Raw genomic sequence first — 18635 nt, 5'->3', positions numbered from 1 at the left:
AGAAGGGACGGCAGAAGGAAATGGGGAAACCAAAAAAGTGACAACTTTGTTAAAGGTGTTGTACGAATACGAAGTATTTTATTTTTATTATGGGAGTTTCGGGTGTAAAGCATTCTAGTTCCCCATCAGACACACTGCAGGGTGATGCCCACCACATGTCTAGTTACCATCCCTCACCATATGCTTGACCCCGTTCACCCATTTTACTCACCCCAAACCCCCTCCCCTCTGGGAACCACTAGACTAATCTCTATGTGTTGGGTTGTGTTGTGTTTGTTTACTTAGATTCCACACATGAGTAAGATCACATGGTATTGGTCTTTCTCTAAATTATTTCACTTATTAGCACACTACCCTCCAGATCCATCCATGTTGTCAGAAATGGCAGGATTTCTTTTTGCTTCCGTGGCTGAATAGTATTCCACTGTGTGTGTGTGTGTGTGTGTGTGTGTGTGTGTGAGAGAGAGAGAGAGAGAGAGATATTAATATATCACATATTCTTTATCCATTCACCTGTCAGTGGACACTTAGGTTGAGTCTATATCTTGGCTATCGTAAATATGCTGTAGTGAACATTGGGGTGCATGTATCTTTTCAAATTAGTGTTTTCAGTTTCTTCAGACAAATAACCAGAAGTGGAATTGCTAGATCATATTGTAGTTCTATTTTTAATTTCTTGAGGAACCTCCATACTGTTTTCCATAGTGGCTGCACCAATTTACATTCCCCCCAACAGAAATTTTCCCTCCTTCCCACATCCTTCCCAGCATTTGTTATTTCTTCTTTTTGACAGTGGCCATTCTGACATGTGTGAGGTGATATCTCATAGTGGTTTTGATTTGCATTTCCCTGGTGATTAGCTATGTTGAGCATTTTTGCATGTGTCTGTTGGCCATCTGTATGTCTTTTCTGGAAAAATGTCTATTCGGAACCTCTGCCCATTTTTAAATTGGGTTGTGTTTTTGTTGTTGAGTTGTCTGAGTTCTTTATATATTTTGGATATTAACTCCTTATATAAGGGATACACGATTTGCAAGTATCTTCTCCCATTCAGTATGCTGCCTTTTTGTTTTGATGATAGTTCCTTTGCTGTGCAGAAGCTTGTTTAGTTTGATGTAGTCCCACTTGTTTATTTTTGCTTTTGTTTCCCTTGCTTTGGAGTCAGATCCAGGAAAACATCTCTAAGACCGATGTCAATGTGACAAGTAACTCTCAGTAATTTCCAGAGGCCACAAGCAGTCTTGCCTTTCTGGGACCTTTCATTCCCTTTGCTTTTTTATCTCTGTGAAAATCAACTTTTATGAAAATAACAAAGACTGAGAAGGTGACTTAGAGTTGTGCATTTTGTCATCTCAGAATCTGGGTGTCAGAACCATTTAACTCAAATATTTTTTTGAAATACTAGGATCCGTGCAGAAATCAAGTCGGACACTTCAAGATTCAAAGCAACTGTTCTGCTCTCCCTTTCCCCAGCCCTCCCATTCTCTGCCTGTCACATTCCTCGCCAGCGCAGTGTAGGGGAGTGGAAGGGCTGGCACAGTTCTTCGTGCAGTGTATACCAGGACCACATCACTGGAATGCCTGTCCATTTCTTGTGAAATGCTACGTTAATTTCTTGAACTGTCACTTAGCACTAACAGTAGCATCTCAGCAGTTTTAAGCTCTCTTGAGTTAGCAAACTCGATGGTTTTTTTAATGCCCAAATGAGTAGGCTTGACCCCATGGACAAAGTTAGAACCAGTGGTGGTCAGAGCTTCCCTGGTGTGGCTTCTTTGAGACTGGCTTCTCGGGGGCCATCCCTAATCCTGGGGCAGAGGAAACCCCATGCAGACACAGGGCACGATGTGATGTCTGGAGCAGCACTGCCAGGGCAGCTTCGTACAGTCAAGCTGGAAATACCTTCAAATACAGCTGAGGCTCTGGCCATGGTGAACCCTGCTGGCCCAGAGGAGGGGGCAGTGCCTTCTGCAGGGCCCTACAGATCACTTCCAGTCCCGGTGCCCAGGTCAGCTGAATGTTGGGGAGAAACGGACCAGGAATAGGATGCATTCTGCAGTGGGTAGGAAATAAGAAAGAGAAAGTGAAGGCAGGGAGATCAGAAAGGAGCATTTGGGGACTCAAAATGAGAGCACTGGTGGGTGGTTTTTATGAGTCCTATTCCTGGGCCGGTTCTAAACACATGAAGGCTGGACAGTCTACCGAGACCACACAGACATGTGGAACTTCAGCATCCCATGGATCCTAGCACTGGCACGGCTGCTTTTAAAAGACTCCAGTTAAGCTCCATAGGACCACCCAGGGTTCACTGCTGTTGGAATCGTGGATGCTCTGCCTGGATTAAGCATCTACAGCCATGTTCCCCTTATACTTTTCAGTTCCCAAGAAGGCGTCTTTTCATGGACTTAAATGTAATCACTTTACTGGATAATTACAGCAGGGAATCAGAGACATGGGAAGGAATTTAGAACTCCTTGACAGATATTGCCATATCCAATGATACTTGATAACAGATCTAAATTCTTTTTTTTTTTTTTTACCTTTTTATCAACAGTTTCAGTTTCTTTTATTGCTTTGAACTTGAAGGTTAAATACCTATGGACAGGAGGTCTTGGGGGTTTTGCTTTTTAGTTTTATAAGGTTTCAAGTTAGGAGCATAGCTTTGCGTCTCTGTGGATTGTTCCTGTTATATTCGGTTGCTATAGTGCCACCTTCCGTTGAAGTTTCTTCTCACAGCTGTGGGTCACTATCTGATGTGGATAAAGGAAAACATCTCAGATGTAAAATACAGCTAGACAGGCAAGCTTTTGAGTTACGATAAGAGTTAGATTTTAGCTGATCGCTAACTGCTTTATTGCTAAAACCTCTTTATCAAAAATTAAAATTCGAACTGTCCCTTCCTGATGGAAAACACTTGGGAAATTAAAGCTGCATTACTGTAAAATTAATCATTTGTTATTGCTTGTTGAACCCCTGCAGGTGAAAGATGGGTGTCGTTTGCATGTTTCAGATATGGTACCAAATGTCAGTTTGTACTACGGTTTGTAGAAATGATTGGCAGTTCAGGGTTTCCTACTAAATTGGGGGTAGAGTAGATTTTGCATATGTTTTTTAGGGAGCAAAGGCAGAAATTAAAGTAGGTCTTCCCCACCCCCCAGCATCAGCCTGTGGTATTTATTGACTACAGAGTTGACAGCAATGAAGTAGGCAAGTTGGATTCACCTGAATCTGCCCAAAGTAACTTAAATCAAGTGTTTCTTTTAACTTCCCCATTGTGATAGAGTTTTTCCAAAAATCGGCTACAGGTGAGAGGGCTGAGGACTCGGGTCAGAAGCTGTTCTCTTCGTATTTCTGGTTCTGTTACAATGCAGTGCCGCTCCCGCGGGTCGGACACAATATCCATCCCTGGCATCTGTAAACCGGCCTGGCTCACTTGGGGTCCGAGTTCAGTTCCACGTTGAGATCAGCGCTGTCCTCGGTGGACCTCGGGCTCCCGCGGGGCGGGGCTGGGGCTGGGGGCGTGGGGAGGGCTGGTCGCAGGGCCTCGCGTCTCTCCTGGCCCGTCTGAAGGTGTCCTTTTCTCCCCGCAGGGACGCGCTCAAGATCCAGCAGCTGCAGCAGCAGATTCGCCTGGAGCGCGAGGCCCGCGCGCGCCCCTCGCCGCCCGCGTCCCCGGAGCCCCCGGAGCCGCGCCCGGAGCCCATGAGCGCGCTCGCCGCCCGCCCCGCGCCCGCCGCCCGCCCCGCGCCCGCCGCCCGCCCCGCGCCCGCCATGCAGGCCTCCGGCTCCTTCAGCTACGCGCGCCCCAAGCAGTTCATCGCCGCGCAGAGCCTGAGCCCCGGCACGCCCCGGCCCCCGACGCCCGCGTCCCCGCCGCCCCTCGAGCCCGAAGCCCCGTGGAGCGCGCTCCCGCCGCCGCCCCCGCCTCTCAGCCCGCCGGCGGCCTCCCCCGGGCCCGACGCCTTCCCGCCGCCACCGCCGCCGCCTCCGCCGCCCGGCCCGGGCCCCGCGCCCCGCGCCGCGCGCCCCGGCCCCGTGCCCGCCGCGCTGCTCCGCGCCCTGCTGCCCTCGCCGCCGCCCGCCGCCGCCGGCGTCTCCACCAGCGTCTCCGCGCTCGGCCTGCCCCGCGCCGCCCCTGTCGCGTGAGTGCCCGCCCTCGTGTATATGTAGCGGGGGTCCAGCAGCCGGGACGGGACGGGGAGCCGGGATGGGTGCCCCGAGGGGCATTGCAACCTGCCCGTCCGCGGAACCGAGAAATGAGCTCACCCACATACATGTCGTACACGTGAGGTCGTACACGTGAGCTCGTACACGTACGGATTGGAGGGGACAGGCATGTCAGTAGCTTCACGCTGGTGCAGAAAAGTGAGACCCTGTGCAAGCCGGCCAGAAATGATGGAGCCGGGCCTGTCCCCAGCCGCAAATGATGGAGCCGGGCCTGTCCCTGGCGAGCCATGATCTCTGCAGGAATTGCACGATCCTCTGTCGCAGTCTTTCTGAATGGCTTTCCTTATGTCACAGTGGTGACGTGACAGCCTTCTGAAATCTTTACTTAGGAACTCTGAGGATAAATAAGATAATGTCCACAAGAGTAGAGGCAAGCCTTCAAAAGAAACCTGCGGGCAGGTGTCTGTGCGTCTACAGTGTGATGAGTAAGAGCTAGAACTCACCCTTTTGACCGAGGGGTTCAGAAATGTGTGCCAGCCAAGGCCAGGCCAGTTCCCTGTCTCAACCCTTCCTGCTGGAATCTTGCTTCAGGGCTCGCCAGGATCCCAGTAGTGTTCAGAGAGAAAAGAAGGAAATCCTAAGCTGGGTTTAGTACTGGAATAAAAACGCGAAGACCTTAGAATTCCAGTTCTCTTCGTTCACGTGCAAGTTTTCCACCCTCGGGTGTGCTCTTTGCCCACGACAAGGTGTGTCCAGGAGCTCCTGTTAGCTGCGTCCCGTTTTGTTAGGCACTTTCTAAATGCTGGCTGCAGGAATTCTGTGTTTGAAATCTGGCTCCTTCTCAAAGTTTTATTAGAAAAAGCTCAGTCAAATGACAACATAAATAAGTCGAATCAGGGAGGAGAGTCTGGATGGTAAGGATGTATCATGGGTATCTGCTGAGAGGCGAGTCAGTCCGCTGGCCTGAGAAAACCTTTGTCTCTCTCCCCTCCTTTTGTGTTTGAGCTTTTATTTGGCATCTGGGGAGTGAATATTATCTTGCTTCAAAGAAGCTAACTGTCAGGAAGGGAGGGGGTTGTTACCTGACACCCTTTGTCCTGTCTTACTAAGAAACGGCATGAAATCTTGCTTCCCGGAAGACGAGTCCTATATAAATCATCCGCCTATTAGTTCTCAGGTGGAATTTGAACAAAGATGAGTCTACCAAAAAGCCTTGGTGGTGGAGGGGTCATACCTTTTATCATCTTAAGTAGAAAAAGTGGTTTATTCTGGTTTTTGACTTTGAAATTCTCTTGCGTTAAGCAGTTTTAAGGGCTTACCTCGAGTCATAGAAGCGCTGGCCTCTTATTAGCATCTGTCGTAGTTACTCATACGGAATCAAAATAATTTTATAATTGTTCCCAGAGAGGGTCCAGCAGCTCCTGCCGCTTCTTGGAAGTTACTGGATAGGGGGAGAATGGATACATGTGTATGTAGGGCTGAGTCACTGCGAAACCATCACAACGTTGTTAATCGGCTGTACTCCAATATAGAATAAAAAGGTTAAGAAAAAAAAAGTTAATGGAGAAATCACGCTGGTTTTGTGCTGTGGAAAACTGTATCCCAGAGGTAGTTAGGCGCTGTGACCCCAGGGTTCAGTGGCAACCCCAGGCTTCCAGCTCTGTGCCAGCCCATGAGGCACTGTTGTGTGGTTACCCTTTTGTCTTCAAAATGTTTTCCTGTTGCCATATCACACACACTTGAAGAATTCGTTCTTTTGGTTTGATACATGTGACTTTTGAAACATTCTTTTCCTCTGGTGAATTGTGGCATCACTCGTTTTGCATTCTGAATTAAAAACAAAAAAGTGGCTATTTATCCATCATAATGATTCAAATAATTTGCCAGAGACCGAGTGTCCCTTTCAGGGTTGCCATGACCAATTGGCGTCCTTGAATTTGTCGGAACTGCCGAACTCTTGTCAAGTGACTCTTTTCAATTACTTATTTATATGTCATTGGTCATTCGTGGTGATTGTGACAGCACACTCAGTTTCACTTACACGTCGTTTCTCTGGTCGAACAGTTTTGTCATGTATGTCAAGTGCTACTAAATGGACCGGTTACACGTGACTCAGTGAAGTAGAAATCCATTAGTTGGGTTGGTTTTTGTTGTTGTATTTTTTTGCCTACTTGTTGTACCAAAATATTGAGTATAAATTTCAGATATCTCAGTTTTCTTAATCATCGGTCATAGTACTGGCTGTTGTGTTGTTTGTATGTTTAGCATCGTTCTGTCTTCATCTGTCGAAGAGTAGGTCTAAGTAGTCTGTGGAGATGAAGTTCTGTTTCTCGCGTCTGCGCGGTGGAGGGCAAGGCAAGGAGCAGACGCAGGGAGGCCCGGGACAGCGGCCTCTTCGGGCACGCGGCCTCGCGCGTGGGTGGGGCTTGGGGGGACTTCTGTTCATCCAGGCCCCTCGCGCCTTGCCTTCTTCAGACAGCTGCCTTCTTCCCCGGGCCGTGGGGTCACCTGCAGGGAACATACTGCCTTCTCAAAGCTGGTGATGGACACAGACGTTCAGGTGACTAAATCTCTCAGACGGAGGCTGTGAGGAGGAGCCCGGGCCTCACTTTTATAAAATGAATGTATTCCCCTGCTCAGCGAATCAGCCCGAAAGGCGGTGGGGATCCAGGGCATTTGGGAGGGCCACCCCCCTCCCGGGAAGAGGGCAGCGGCTCTGCCTTTGCTGGTCCCAAGTGGCTGGGCAAGTCTCAGGGTGCATCAGATCAGACCCCACCCAGGTGGCCCGCTGGGCGCTGCACTTCTCACCCACCTTCACGCTCCTGGAACCGGCTCTCAGGCAGCAGGTAGCCACGGTGCTGTAGTGTTTTCTACTCTGAACGGCCTCTTTTATAATAAGCAGGCTTCGCTGTGTTTGTCAGCAGAGAAGCACGTGTCAGTAGGAGCTGTGATGCACGTGCGTTGAGAGCTTTTATCCTGCAGCCTCTCAGCTCTTGACAGGCAGTGTCTCCTCGTCCTCGCTTTCTCACTGACTTACAAGAAACAGGCAGGTGGGGACCGCGTCATCATCCTCCCTTCAAGGTGAGGGGCACCGGCGGGGCGGGGGGCGGGTTTCCCAGGTTCTGGAATTAGCCCCAGAAAGGAGGGGCTTCGCCTTGGCCTGTGGCCTAGGCTGATCTGTAATCAATCTGATGTCTAGTGTTTTGTGACTAAGGAAGACTGCAGCCCAACAAAAACCCCCAAGTCTTAAGGAAAAGTTTGTAACAGATTCCATTGTAGTTTAGACGTTTACAAGTCAGGACCGTGGTTAGATAGTAACTAATAGAAAAGACAGAACCGGCAGTGGACTTTGCCACAGGAAACAGGTAGAGGCGGAGGCCCCGAGGGTCTTGTCATTGGGCTCACTGGGTCCAGCGTCTTAGGGGATTCCACAAAAGTGTGCATCCAGTCCCAAGCAAGTATTCCCCAGAAAATAGCAGGCTGCGTCTCGGGTGATGGTTCTGTTGAGCTACCTGCCCCAGGAGCAGCTGGAAGAACACCTCGGTCCTGGGTGACCCTACACAGGGTGCGCAGGCAGGCACAGTGCGCACACATGTGCCAGGGCCCAAAGGCAACGGGGAGAGAGTGTAACATTAGTGTTAAGTTACGTGCTCTCCTTGAAGCATGAGCTTCAGGTGCCCACCTGGACGCCAACAGCTTTGGCTTCATAATAAAAATCAGTAAAAATAATAGAATTGATGTACAGAAACTTAGTTTGTGTATCTGGGGCTCATTTTTTTTGAATTTTATTTATTTTTTTATACGGCAGGTTCTTAGTTATCCGTTTTATACATATTACTGTATACATGTCAATCCCAATCTCCCAGTTCATCCCACCACCACCACCACCCCCACCACTTTCCCCCCTTGGTGTCCATACGTTTGTTCTCTACATCTGTGTCTCTGTTTCTGCCCTGCAAACCAGTTCATCTGTACCACTTTTCTAGGTTCCACATATATGCGTTAATATACGATATTTGTTTTTCTCTTTCTGACTTACTTCACTCTGTATGACAGTCTCTAGATCCATCCACGTGTCTGCAAATGACCCAATTTCGTTCCTTTTTATGGCTGAGTAATATTCCACTGTGTATATGTACCACATCTTTATCCATTCGTCTATTGATGGGCATTTAGGTTGCTTCCATGACCTGGCTATTGTAAATAATGCTGCAGTGAACATTGGCATGCATATGTCTTTTTGAATTATGGTTTTCTCAGGGTATATGCCCAGTAGTGGGATTGCTGGGTCATATGGTAATTCTATTTTTAGTTTTTTAAGGAACCTCCATACTGTTCTCCATAGTGGCTGTATCAATTTACATTCCTACCAACAGTGCAAGAGGGTTCCCTTTTCTCCACACCCTCTCCAGCATTTGTCGTTTGTAGATTTTCTGATGATGGCCATTCTGACCAGTGTGAGGTGATACCTCATTGCAGTTTTAATTTGCATTTCTCTAATGATGAATGATGTTGAGCAGCTTTTCATGTGCCTCTTGACCATCTGTATATCTTCTTTGGAGAAATGTCTATTTAGGTCTTCTGCCCATTTTTGGATTGGGTTGTTTGTTTTTTTAATATTGAGCTGCATGAGCTGTTTGTATATTTTGGAGATTAATCCTTTGTCCATTCAATCGCTTGCAAATATTTTCTCCCATTCTGAGGGTTGTCTTTTCGTCTTCCTTGTAGCTTCCTTTGCTTTGCAAAAGCTTTTAAGTTTCATTAGGTCCCATTTGTTTATTTCTGTTGTTATTTCCATTATTCTAGGAGGAGGTGGATCAAAAAAGATCTTGCTGTGATTTATGTCAAAGTGTGTTCTTCCTATGTTTTCCTCTAAGAGTTCTATAGTGTCCAGTCTTACATATAGGTCTCTAATCCATTTTGAGTTTATTTATTTATTTTTTTTTTTCTCTGTACGCGGGCCTCTCACTGTTGTGGCCTCTCCCGTTGTGGAGCACAGGCTCCAGACGCGCAGGCTCAGCAACCATGGCTCACGGGCCCAGCCGCTCCGCGGCATGTGGGATCTTCCTGGACCGGGGCATGAACCCGCGTCCCCTGCATTGGCAGGCGGACTCTCAACCACTGTGCCGCCAGGGAAGCCCTGAGTTTATTTTTGTGTATCGTATTAGGGAGTGTTCTAATTTCATTCTTCTACATGTAGCTGTCCAGTTTTCCCAGCACCACTAATTGAAGAGGCTGTCTTTTCTCTATTGTATGTGCTTGCCTCCTTTGTCATAGATTAGTTGACCTTAGGTGTGTGGGTTTATCTCTGGGCTTTCTGTCCTGTTCCATTGATCTGTATTTCTGTTTTCGTGCCAATACCGTATTGTCTTGATTACCGTAGCTTTGTAGTATAGTCTGAAGTCAGGGAGTCTGATTCCTCCAACTCCGTTTTTTTCCATCAAGACTGCTTTGGCTATTTGGGGTCTTTTGTGTTTCCATACAAATTTTAAGATTTTTTGTTCTAGTTCTGTAAAAAAAATGCCATTAGTAATTTGGTAGGGATTTCATTGAATCTGTAGATTGCTTTGGGTAGTATAGTCATTTTCACAATATTGATTCTTCGAATCTAGGGACATGGTATATTCCTCCATCTGTTTGTATCATCTTTAATTTCTTTCATTAGTGTCTTATAGTTTTCTGCATACAGGTCTTTTGTCTCCCTAGGTAGGTTTATTCCTAGGCATTTTATTCTTTTTGTTCCAGTGGTGAATGGGATTGTTTTCTTAATTTCTCTTTCTGATTTTTCGTTGTTAGTGTATAGGAATGCAAGAGATTACTGTGCATTAGTTTTGTATCCTGCAACGTTACCAGATTCATTGATTAGCTCTAGTAGTTTTCTGGTGGCATCTTTAGGATTCTCTACGTATAGTATCATCTGCCCAAAGTGAAAGTTTTACTTCTTCTTTTCCAGTTTGTATTCCTTTTATTTCTTTTTCTTCTCTGATTGCCGTGGCTAGGACTTCCAAAAGTATGTTGAATAATAGTGGTGAGACTGGACATCCTTGTCTTCTTCCTGATCTTAGAGGAAATGCTTTCAGTTTTTCACCATTGAGAATGATGTTTGCTGTGGGTTTGTCATATATGGCCTTTATTATGTTGAGGTAGGTTCCCTCTGTGCCCACTTTCTGGAGAATTTTTATCATAAATGGCTGTTGAATTTTGTCAAAAGCCTTTTCTGTGTCTGTTGAGATGATCACGTTTGTTATTCTTCGATTTGTTAATATGGTGTATTACATTGATTGATTTGTGTATATTGAATCCTTGCATCCCTGGCATAAATCTCACTTGATCGTGGTGTATGATCCTGTTAATGTGTTGTTGGGTTCTGTTTGGTACTATTTTCTTGAGGATTTTTGCCATTTATATTTATCAGTGATACTGGTCGGTAATTTTCTTTTTTTGTAGTATCTTTGTCTGGTTTTGGTATCAGGATGATGGTGGCCTCATAGAATGAGTTTGGGAGTGTTCCTTCCTCTGCCATTTTATGGAAGAGTTTGAGAAGGATGGGTGTTAGCTCTTCTCTAAATGTTTGATAAACTTCACCTGTGAAGCCATCTGGTGTTGGAAGATTTTTAATCAGAGTTTCAATTTCATTACTTGTGATTGGTCTGTTCATATTTTCTGTTTCTTCCTGGTTCAGTCTTGGAAGGTTATATCTTTCTAAGAATTTGTCCATTTCTTCCAGGTTGTCCATTTTAGTGGCATACAGCTGCTTGTGGTAGTCTCTTAGGATGCTTTGTATTTCCGCACTGTCTGTTGTAACTTCTCCTTTTTCATTTCTAGTTTTATTGATTTGAATCCTCTCCTTCATTTTGTCGATGTGTCTGGCTAATGGTTTATCAATTTTGTTTATCTTCCTAAAGAACCAGCTTTTAGTTTTATTGATCTTTGCTATTGTTTTTTTTGGTTTCTATTTCCCTTATTTCTGATCTTTATGATTTCTTTCCTTCTCCTAACTTTGGGTTTTGTTTGTTCTTTCTCTCGTTCCTTTAGGTGTAAGGTTAGATTGTTTATTTGAGATTTTTCTCGGTTCTTGTGGTAGGCTTGTATTGCTATAAACTTTCCTCTTAGAACTGCTTTTGTTGCATCCCATAGGTTTTGGATTGTTGTGTTTTTGTTGTCACTTGTCTCTAGATATTTTTTTATTTCCTCTGTGATTTTCAGTGATCTCTTGGTTATTTAGTAACGTATTGTTTAGCCTCCATGTGTTTGTGTTTTTTATGTTTTTTTCCATGTAATTCATTTCTAATCTCATAGAGTTGTGGTTAGTAAAGATGCTTGATATGATTTTAGTTTTGTTAAATTTACTGAGGGTTGATTTGTGACCCAAGATGTGATCTGTCCTGGAGAATGTTCCATGCGTGCTTGAGAAGAAAGTGTAATCTGCTGTTTTGGGATGGAATGTCCTATAAGTATCAATTAAACCTATCTGGTCTATTGTGTCATTTAAAGCTTGTGTTTCCTTATTAATTTTCTCTCTGGATGGTCTGTCTGTTGGTGTAAGTGAGGTGTTAAAGTCCCCCACTATTGTGTTACTGTCGATTTCCTCTTTCATAGCTGTTAGCAATTGCCTTATGTATTGAGGTGCTCCTATGTTGGGTGCATATATATTTGTAATTGTTATAGCTTCTTCTTGGATTGATCCCCTGATCGTTACGTAGTGTCCTTCCTTGTCTCTTGTAACATTCTTTATTTTAAAGTCTATTTTACCTGATATGAGAATTGCTGCTCCAGCTTTCTTTTGATTTCCATTTGCATGGAATATGTTTTTCCATCCCCCCACTTTCAGTCTGTATCTGTCCCTAGGTCTGAAGTGGGTGTCTTGTAGACAGCATGTATGTCTTGTTTTTGTATCCATTCAGCGAGCCTATGTCTTTTGGTTGGAGCATTTAATCCATTCACATTTAAGGTAATTATCGATATGTGTGTTCCTATTACTATTTTCTTCATTGTTATGGGTTTATTTTTGTCAATCCTTTTCTTCTCTTGTGTTTCCCACTTTAAAAAGTTCCTTTAGCATTTGTTGTAAGGCTGGTTTGGTGGTGCTGAATTCTCTTAGCTTTTGCTTGTCTGTAAAGCTTTTGATTTCTCTATGGAATCTGAATGAGATCCTTGCTGGGTAGAGTAATTTTGGTTGTAGATTCTTCCCTTTCATCACTTTAAGTATATCATGCCACTCCCTTCTGGCTTGCAGAGTTTCTGCTGAGAAATCAGCTGTGAACCTTATGGGAGCTCCCTTATATGTTATTTGTCATTTTTCCCTTGCTGCTTTCAATAAATTTTGTTTGTCTTTAATTTTTGCCTATTTGATTACTATGTGTCTCAGCATGTTTCTCCTTGGGTTTATCCTGCCTGGGACTCTCTGTGTTTCCTGGACTTGGGTGGCTGTTTCCTTTCCCATGTTAGGGAAATTTTCGACTATAATCTCTTCACATACTTTCTCGCATCCTCTCTCTCTCTCTTCTCCTTCTGGGACCCCTGTAATGCGAATGTTGTTGCGTTTAATGTTTTCCCAGAGTTCTCTTAGGCTGTCTTCATTTCTCTTCATTCTTTTTTCTTTATTCTGTTCCACAGCAGTGATTTCCACCATTCTGTCTTCCAGGTCACTTATCCGTTCTTCTGCCTCAGTTATTCTGCTCTTGGTTCCTTCTAGTGTAGTTTTCAATTCAGTTATTGTATTGTTCATCTCTGCTTGTTTGTTCTTTAATGCTTCTAGGTCTTTGTTAAACATTTCTTGCATCTTCTCGACCTTTGCCTCCATTCTTCTTCCGAGGTCCTGGATCATCTTCACTATCATTATTCTGAATTCTTTTTCTGGAAGGTTGCCTATCTCCACTTCATTTAGTTGTTTTTTCTGGGGTTTTATCTTGTTCCTTCATCTGGTACATAGCCCTCTGCCTTTTCATCTTGTCTGTCTTTCTGTGAATGTGGTTTTTTTCCACAGGCTGCAGGATTGTAGTTCTTCTTGCTTCTGCTGTCTGCCCTCTGGTGGATGTGGCTATCTAAGAGGCTTGTGCAAGCTTCCTGATGGGAGGGACTGGTGGTGGGTAGAGCTGGCTGTTCCTCTGGTGGGCAGAGCTCAGTAAAACTTTAATCCACTTGTCTGCTCATGGGTGGCGCTAGGTTCCCTCCCTGTTGGTTGTTTGGCCTGAGACGACCCAACACTGGAGCCTACCCGGGCCCTTTGGTGGGGCTGATGACAGACTCTGGGAGGGCTCACGCCAAGGAGTACTTCCCAGAACTTCTGCTGCCTATGTCCTTGTCCCCAGGGTGAGCCACAGCCACCCCCTGCCTCTGCAGGAGACCCTCCAACACTAGCAGGTAGGTCTGGTTCAGTCTCCCCTGGGGTCACTGCTCCTTCCCCCTGGGTCCTGATGTGCACACTGCTTTGTGTGTGCCCTCCAAGAGTGGAGTCTCTGTTTCCCCCAGTCCTGTCAAAGTCCTGCAGTCAAATCCCACTAGGCTTCAAAGTCTGATCCTCTAGGAATTCCTCCTCCCGTTCCTGGGCCTCCAGGTTGGGAAGCCTCACGTGTGGCTCAGAACCTTCACTCCCGTGGGTGGACTTCTGTGGTATAAGTGTTCTCCAGTCTGTGAGTCACCCACCCATTGGTTATGGGATTTGATTTTACTGTGATTGTGCCCCTCCTACCGTCTCATTGTGGCTTCTCCTTTGTCTTTGGATGTGGGGTATCTTTCTATCCAGTGTCTTCCTGTCGATTGTCCAGCAGTTAGTTGTGATTCCTGTGCTCTCGCAAGAGGCAGTGAGTGCATGTCCTTCTGCTCCGCCATCTTGAACCAATCTCTCTCGGGCTCTTTTATGCATTAATTTTTGTTTTGGCCATGCAGCTTGCAGGATCTTTTTTCCCCGACCAGGGATTGAACCTGGGCCTCCTTGGCAGTGAAAGCACAGAGTCCTAAACACTGGATGCCAGGGAATTCCCTCTTTTATACATTAGTTTCTGAGCTACACTCTTGGATGGGAGGGATTCCTACCTGACAGCGTGTTGCTGATTTTGCTCACTCTGCAACTGTGTGAAGTTTAGTTTCCATTCGATTTTGCTGAGTATGGGAAGAGGAGGATACGGGGGCTCTTCATTTAAAAACTTCTCTTGTGGCCAGACAGGCCCAGGACCTCCTAAGCCATGTGCTCTGAGCTGTGTCTCTGAGCACGGACAGTGTTGACCTGGAACAGTCCATCAAGGGAGGATGCTCTCAAGGTCGTTCAGTCGTCAAGGAAAAAGAAGAAAACTTCCTGGGACTTCGCGTGGTTAAATCTGGAGGGTTTTACTTGCCACCTGTGTGTGTGTATGGTTGAGCTGTTTTTACCCCCAACAACATGAGTATTATTATTTTTTTAACCCCACATTTGTTTATTTATTTATTTTTGGCTGTGTTGGGTCTTCGTTTCTGTGCGAGGGCTTTCTCTAGTTGCGGCGAGCGGGGGCCACTCTTCATCGCGGTTTGCGGGCCTCTCACTATCGCGGCCTCTCTTGTTGCGGAGCACAGGCTCCAGACGCACAGGCTCAGTAGTTGTGGCTCACGGGCCCAGTTGCTCCGCGGCATGTGGGATCTTCCCAGACCAGGGCTTGAACCCGTGTCCCCTGCATTAGCAGGCAGACTCTCAACCACTGCGCCACCAGGGAGGCCCATGAGTATTATTTAACATAGTCAGTGGTGTCACCTTGAAGCTGGTGTAGACAGGACAGGATGCTTCTGCGTGCTTGGGCTGAGCACAGGAGCAGTCAGCACGTAAGATGTGTCGGGATGCCGCTGGATCCTGTGTGCTGAGTACAGGGTTTTGTGAACAGTTCTGGTTTGGGTAACAGTTTACTTTGAAGAGACGTTTTAATTTTTAATTGTACAAACCATTATGAAGGGAAAGCATCTCAGGACTTCCCTGGCGGTCCAGTGTTGAGGACTTGGCACTCTCACTTCCAGGGCTCTGAGTTCAATCCCTGGTCGGGGAAGTTAAGATCCCGCAGACCATGCAAAAAAAAAAAAAAATTTTTCTTAAAGAAGGGAAAGCATCTGTTTGTCACCAGATGCTCTTTTTATTCCTGATGAGTTGCTGTTTTTCATCAGAAGTTGGTGCCACGTCGGGGAGCAACCACAGCCGTCTTACGACCGATCCCTTTCACAAGAGAGCGCTCCGCGGCCAGGACTTCGCGTCAGGAGTCTGTAACCACTGTTCTTGCCGGGCGCCTCCCTTTCCAAATGCTCCGTCTTGGTTTCTGCCCTGATCTCAGATCTTCACCCTTACTCTGTGCTCACTTTTTAACACAGTTTCTTAGTGTTTTCTGAATTACGTTAATAATTAGTCCAAATGAGATACTCTCAGAAAAAAAGAAAAGGTTCCGTATTAAACTAAGCGAGAACGCCGTGGCCTGGACCCCTCTCCCCGAGGTGCCCAGTGCCCTGTGGACCCCCGGGCCGGCTCTGGTGGCCCTCCCTGTGGTCACCCCGGTGCAGCTCCTCGTGGACCCACTTCTGTCACCTGGCAGCACTGTGCCCTCCCACCGGGTCCTCCCCTCCCTCCCCCTCTGCCATCCCCACTGTAGAAGATGATTTTTGCAGGCATCGTGACTTCAGTCTGCTCTACATGTGTCCCTGGCGCCCAGAGCCGAGCAGGGCCCTGACCAGTGGGTCTGCGGGGGTGTGGGCAAGCTCTTAGGGGCTCTGCTCAGCATCCAGGGGTCCTCTTCTCTCCCCTTGGCCTCCCTTGGCCAGTCCCTCCATGATCCGCCACCCTGCAGGGTGGTCTCTGTCCACTGCCCCAGAGCCCCTCCTGCAGGCCCTGGTTTTCCCCATAATCCTGTGAGACCTGTGCTTTTAGTTCCCACATTTTACACTTTACGGAGGAGGAGGTGGAAGCACGAGCCATTTGGTAACCGGCCCAGGCGTTCTGTGAAGGGCGATGCTGGCCTCTTCACCCTTGTTGCTGTGATGCCCGCCTGCATCCTCACACCTCCCACCCGTGACCCCGCCCGCCTGCATCCTCACACCTCACACCCGTGACCCCGCCCGCCTGCGTCCCCACACCTCCCCCCTGTGACCCCGCCCGCCTGCGTCCCCACACCTCCCCCCTGTGACCCCGCCCGCCTGCGTCCCCACACCTCCCACCCGTGACCCCGCCCGCCTGCGTCCCCACACCTCCCCCCCGTGACCCCGCCCGCCTGCGTCCCCACACCTCCCACCCGTGACCCCGCCCGCCTGCGTCCCCACACCTCCCCCCCGTGACCCCGCCCGCCTGCGTCCCCACACCTCCCCCCCGTGACCCCGCCCGCCTGCGTCCCCACACCTCCACCTGAAGGTGTATTCTGTACCTTCTTCTCTAACTTGCTCTATTTTAACCTTGACCTTATGCCTTTGAAATTCACCTTTGGCGATGTGCACCCTTCTTTTCCGCTGTTGGACCGTGCTCGTCTCTCACTCATCTTCACCCGCAGCCCTGGGAGGGAGGAGGAAGTGGAATAGGAAGCACGTGGCTTCAGTGCCCCAGTCAGGCCTGCACCCTGCACCCAACCAGGGCAGGACAGAGGAGGAGGGCGGAGTGGGCAGGATTCACGTCTGCTCAGGGCGCGCGGGGCCCTGATGCTGAGTAGACTGGTGGCCGAGGACCAGAGGGCTGAGTGGAGGGAAGGATGCGGAAGGCTGTTCTCCCTGAAACCCTGTTGATGGTCTCGTGTGGTGCTGGGTGTTGTTACACCTGTTTATGACACGTGTTGGGAAGCTTGCCCGAAGTCCCAGACCTAACACGGTGGAAACCCAGGTCTGGGCATAAACAGCGCCACGTAGTTGTTGCCGCTTCCCCGGCCTTGGCCCTCATCTCACCCCGGCGGGTGCGCCCTAGGTGTACGGACTTTATCTGGGCACCGGTTCCCGTCAGTGTCCCTGGTCGCACACCCAGCGGGACAGGCGTGGCTGTTAGGGTGGGTGGTGCTGGGCCAGGAGGTGCGTGCCTGGCCCCGACCCCGACCCTGACCCTGACCCTGAGCTTGCCCACAGGGGATTTCCCAAGAAGGCCAGCAGAACTGCCCGGATGGCCTCGGACGAGGAGATCCAGGGCTCGAAGGATGCCGTCATCCAGGACCTGGAGCGGAAGTTGCGCTTCAAGGAGGACCTGCTGAACAACGGGCAGCCGGTACGGGGCGGGTGGGCGGGGTGGGCGGGGTCTGGAGCTGCCCCGAGCCCTTCCCCCTCCCCCGGGCCTAAGGTCCCGAGACGCGTCCTCACCGCTGGCCCGGTACCCCGAGCCCCCAGGTTCCTCTGCGTGTTGAGGCTTGGGTCCGGGAAGCGGGGGAGGGGAGAAGGCTGCCTTCTGCTGCCTCCTGTCATGGACCGTTCCTGGGGCATCACAGCAGGTTGCAGGGAAGGGAGGGGGGCAGGACTGAGGGTGAGGCCGGGAGGAGGACAGTGAGGACCTGCGACCTTGCAGAGAAAAAGGAGCAAATGCCGCTGGAGGGGTGGGCGTGGGAGAGCCACGCCCCCCGGTGACCTGTCTCTGCCGGAAGCAGTGAATTGGAATTAAACTTCCAGAAGCAGAATTTGGATTCCGTGCCCTGCACTGCTTCTGCACAAAAAGCATCTTTCCTTAGGAGCCCATGGCTGGAGTCTAGACTGTTAGGAGATACGGATTCCGTCACCTGAAAGAGGAGGCTTGCCTCCCATCCTCGTTCTAGTCTGTCAGGGCAGGACAGCTCAACTCAAGAAGAAAATAGTAATTCTGTTTCAAGGCTGCCGAATTGTGAAGTCGACCAGAGTAGCTCTGGTAACAGTGTGCACAGAAGATGTTTCCTCCAGTGGACTTCATGTTTCCTTGCCAGTCTTTTTTGTTTGTTTTTGGGGGGGTTACTGACCCTTTTCTTATCACATCAGAGTACTTCAAGGGGACAGGAAAAGCAAGTCTAGTAAATGAGATCTCAGGTAGGGAAAAGGAGCCTGTTGTGCTTTACTATGGGGAAATTTGCCCGGCTCTTAAGTAGAAGCAGAAAAGGGCCTCTTAGTATAAAATCTCCCTCAGACACCTTTTTCAGGAGAGTCTCTGTACTAATTAAGTTTTCTAGGAATTGTAATTATCAAGCATTGATAGATAAAAATGTGAGCACAGGCCACGTTTGATCGGAAAGATGGGGACCAGAGGAGGGTGTTGGATGCTGGTTTTAATTATTAGGGCGTCCTGATCTGAGCTCAGGAAGATTAAAATGCTGATGAGTGCTTGTGTTGGTTAGTGATTTCGAAGAGAAGATTTTCACCAAGGGAACATATATTCTCCCTGAAGTAAGTGGTTGCACGTGTAAATGCACGTATTCTGGAAGTTTGCCCTGTGGCTCTGTCAACCAGAGCCTTTGATGGATTAAAACAAATACTTATGGGAACTTTTTCAGTCCAGGTAAAGGCATCTCTCCAGGGTTTTTTTTTTTCTTTTTTTT

General features: G+C 48.0%; 1 protein-coding gene across 1 annotated transcript in view; it reads left to right on the top strand.

The window, feature by feature from the left end:
* The window catches only part of PALLD (palladin, cytoskeletal associated protein), a gene marked incomplete at both ends in the record, with an annotated part of 383889 nt that overhangs the window by 337864 nt on the left and 27390 nt on the right, over positions 1–18635 (top strand). The window contains 2 exons of the mRNA XM_079706944.1: positions 3588–4139; positions 17212–17347. Coding sequence (XP_079563070.1) covers positions 3588–4139; positions 17212–17347 — 688 coding nt within the window. The remainder of the gene's footprint in view (positions 1–3587; positions 4140–17211; positions 17348–18635) is intronic.

The sequence above is a fragment of the Hyperoodon ampullatus genome (assembly GCF_949752795.1).
Source record: "Hyperoodon ampullatus genome assembly, chromosome: 6".
In the NCBI taxonomy this organism is placed as follows: domain Eukaryota; kingdom Metazoa; phylum Chordata; class Mammalia; order Artiodactyla; family Ziphiidae; genus Hyperoodon; species Hyperoodon ampullatus.
This window is presented reverse-complemented; position numbering and strand designations above follow the sequence as displayed.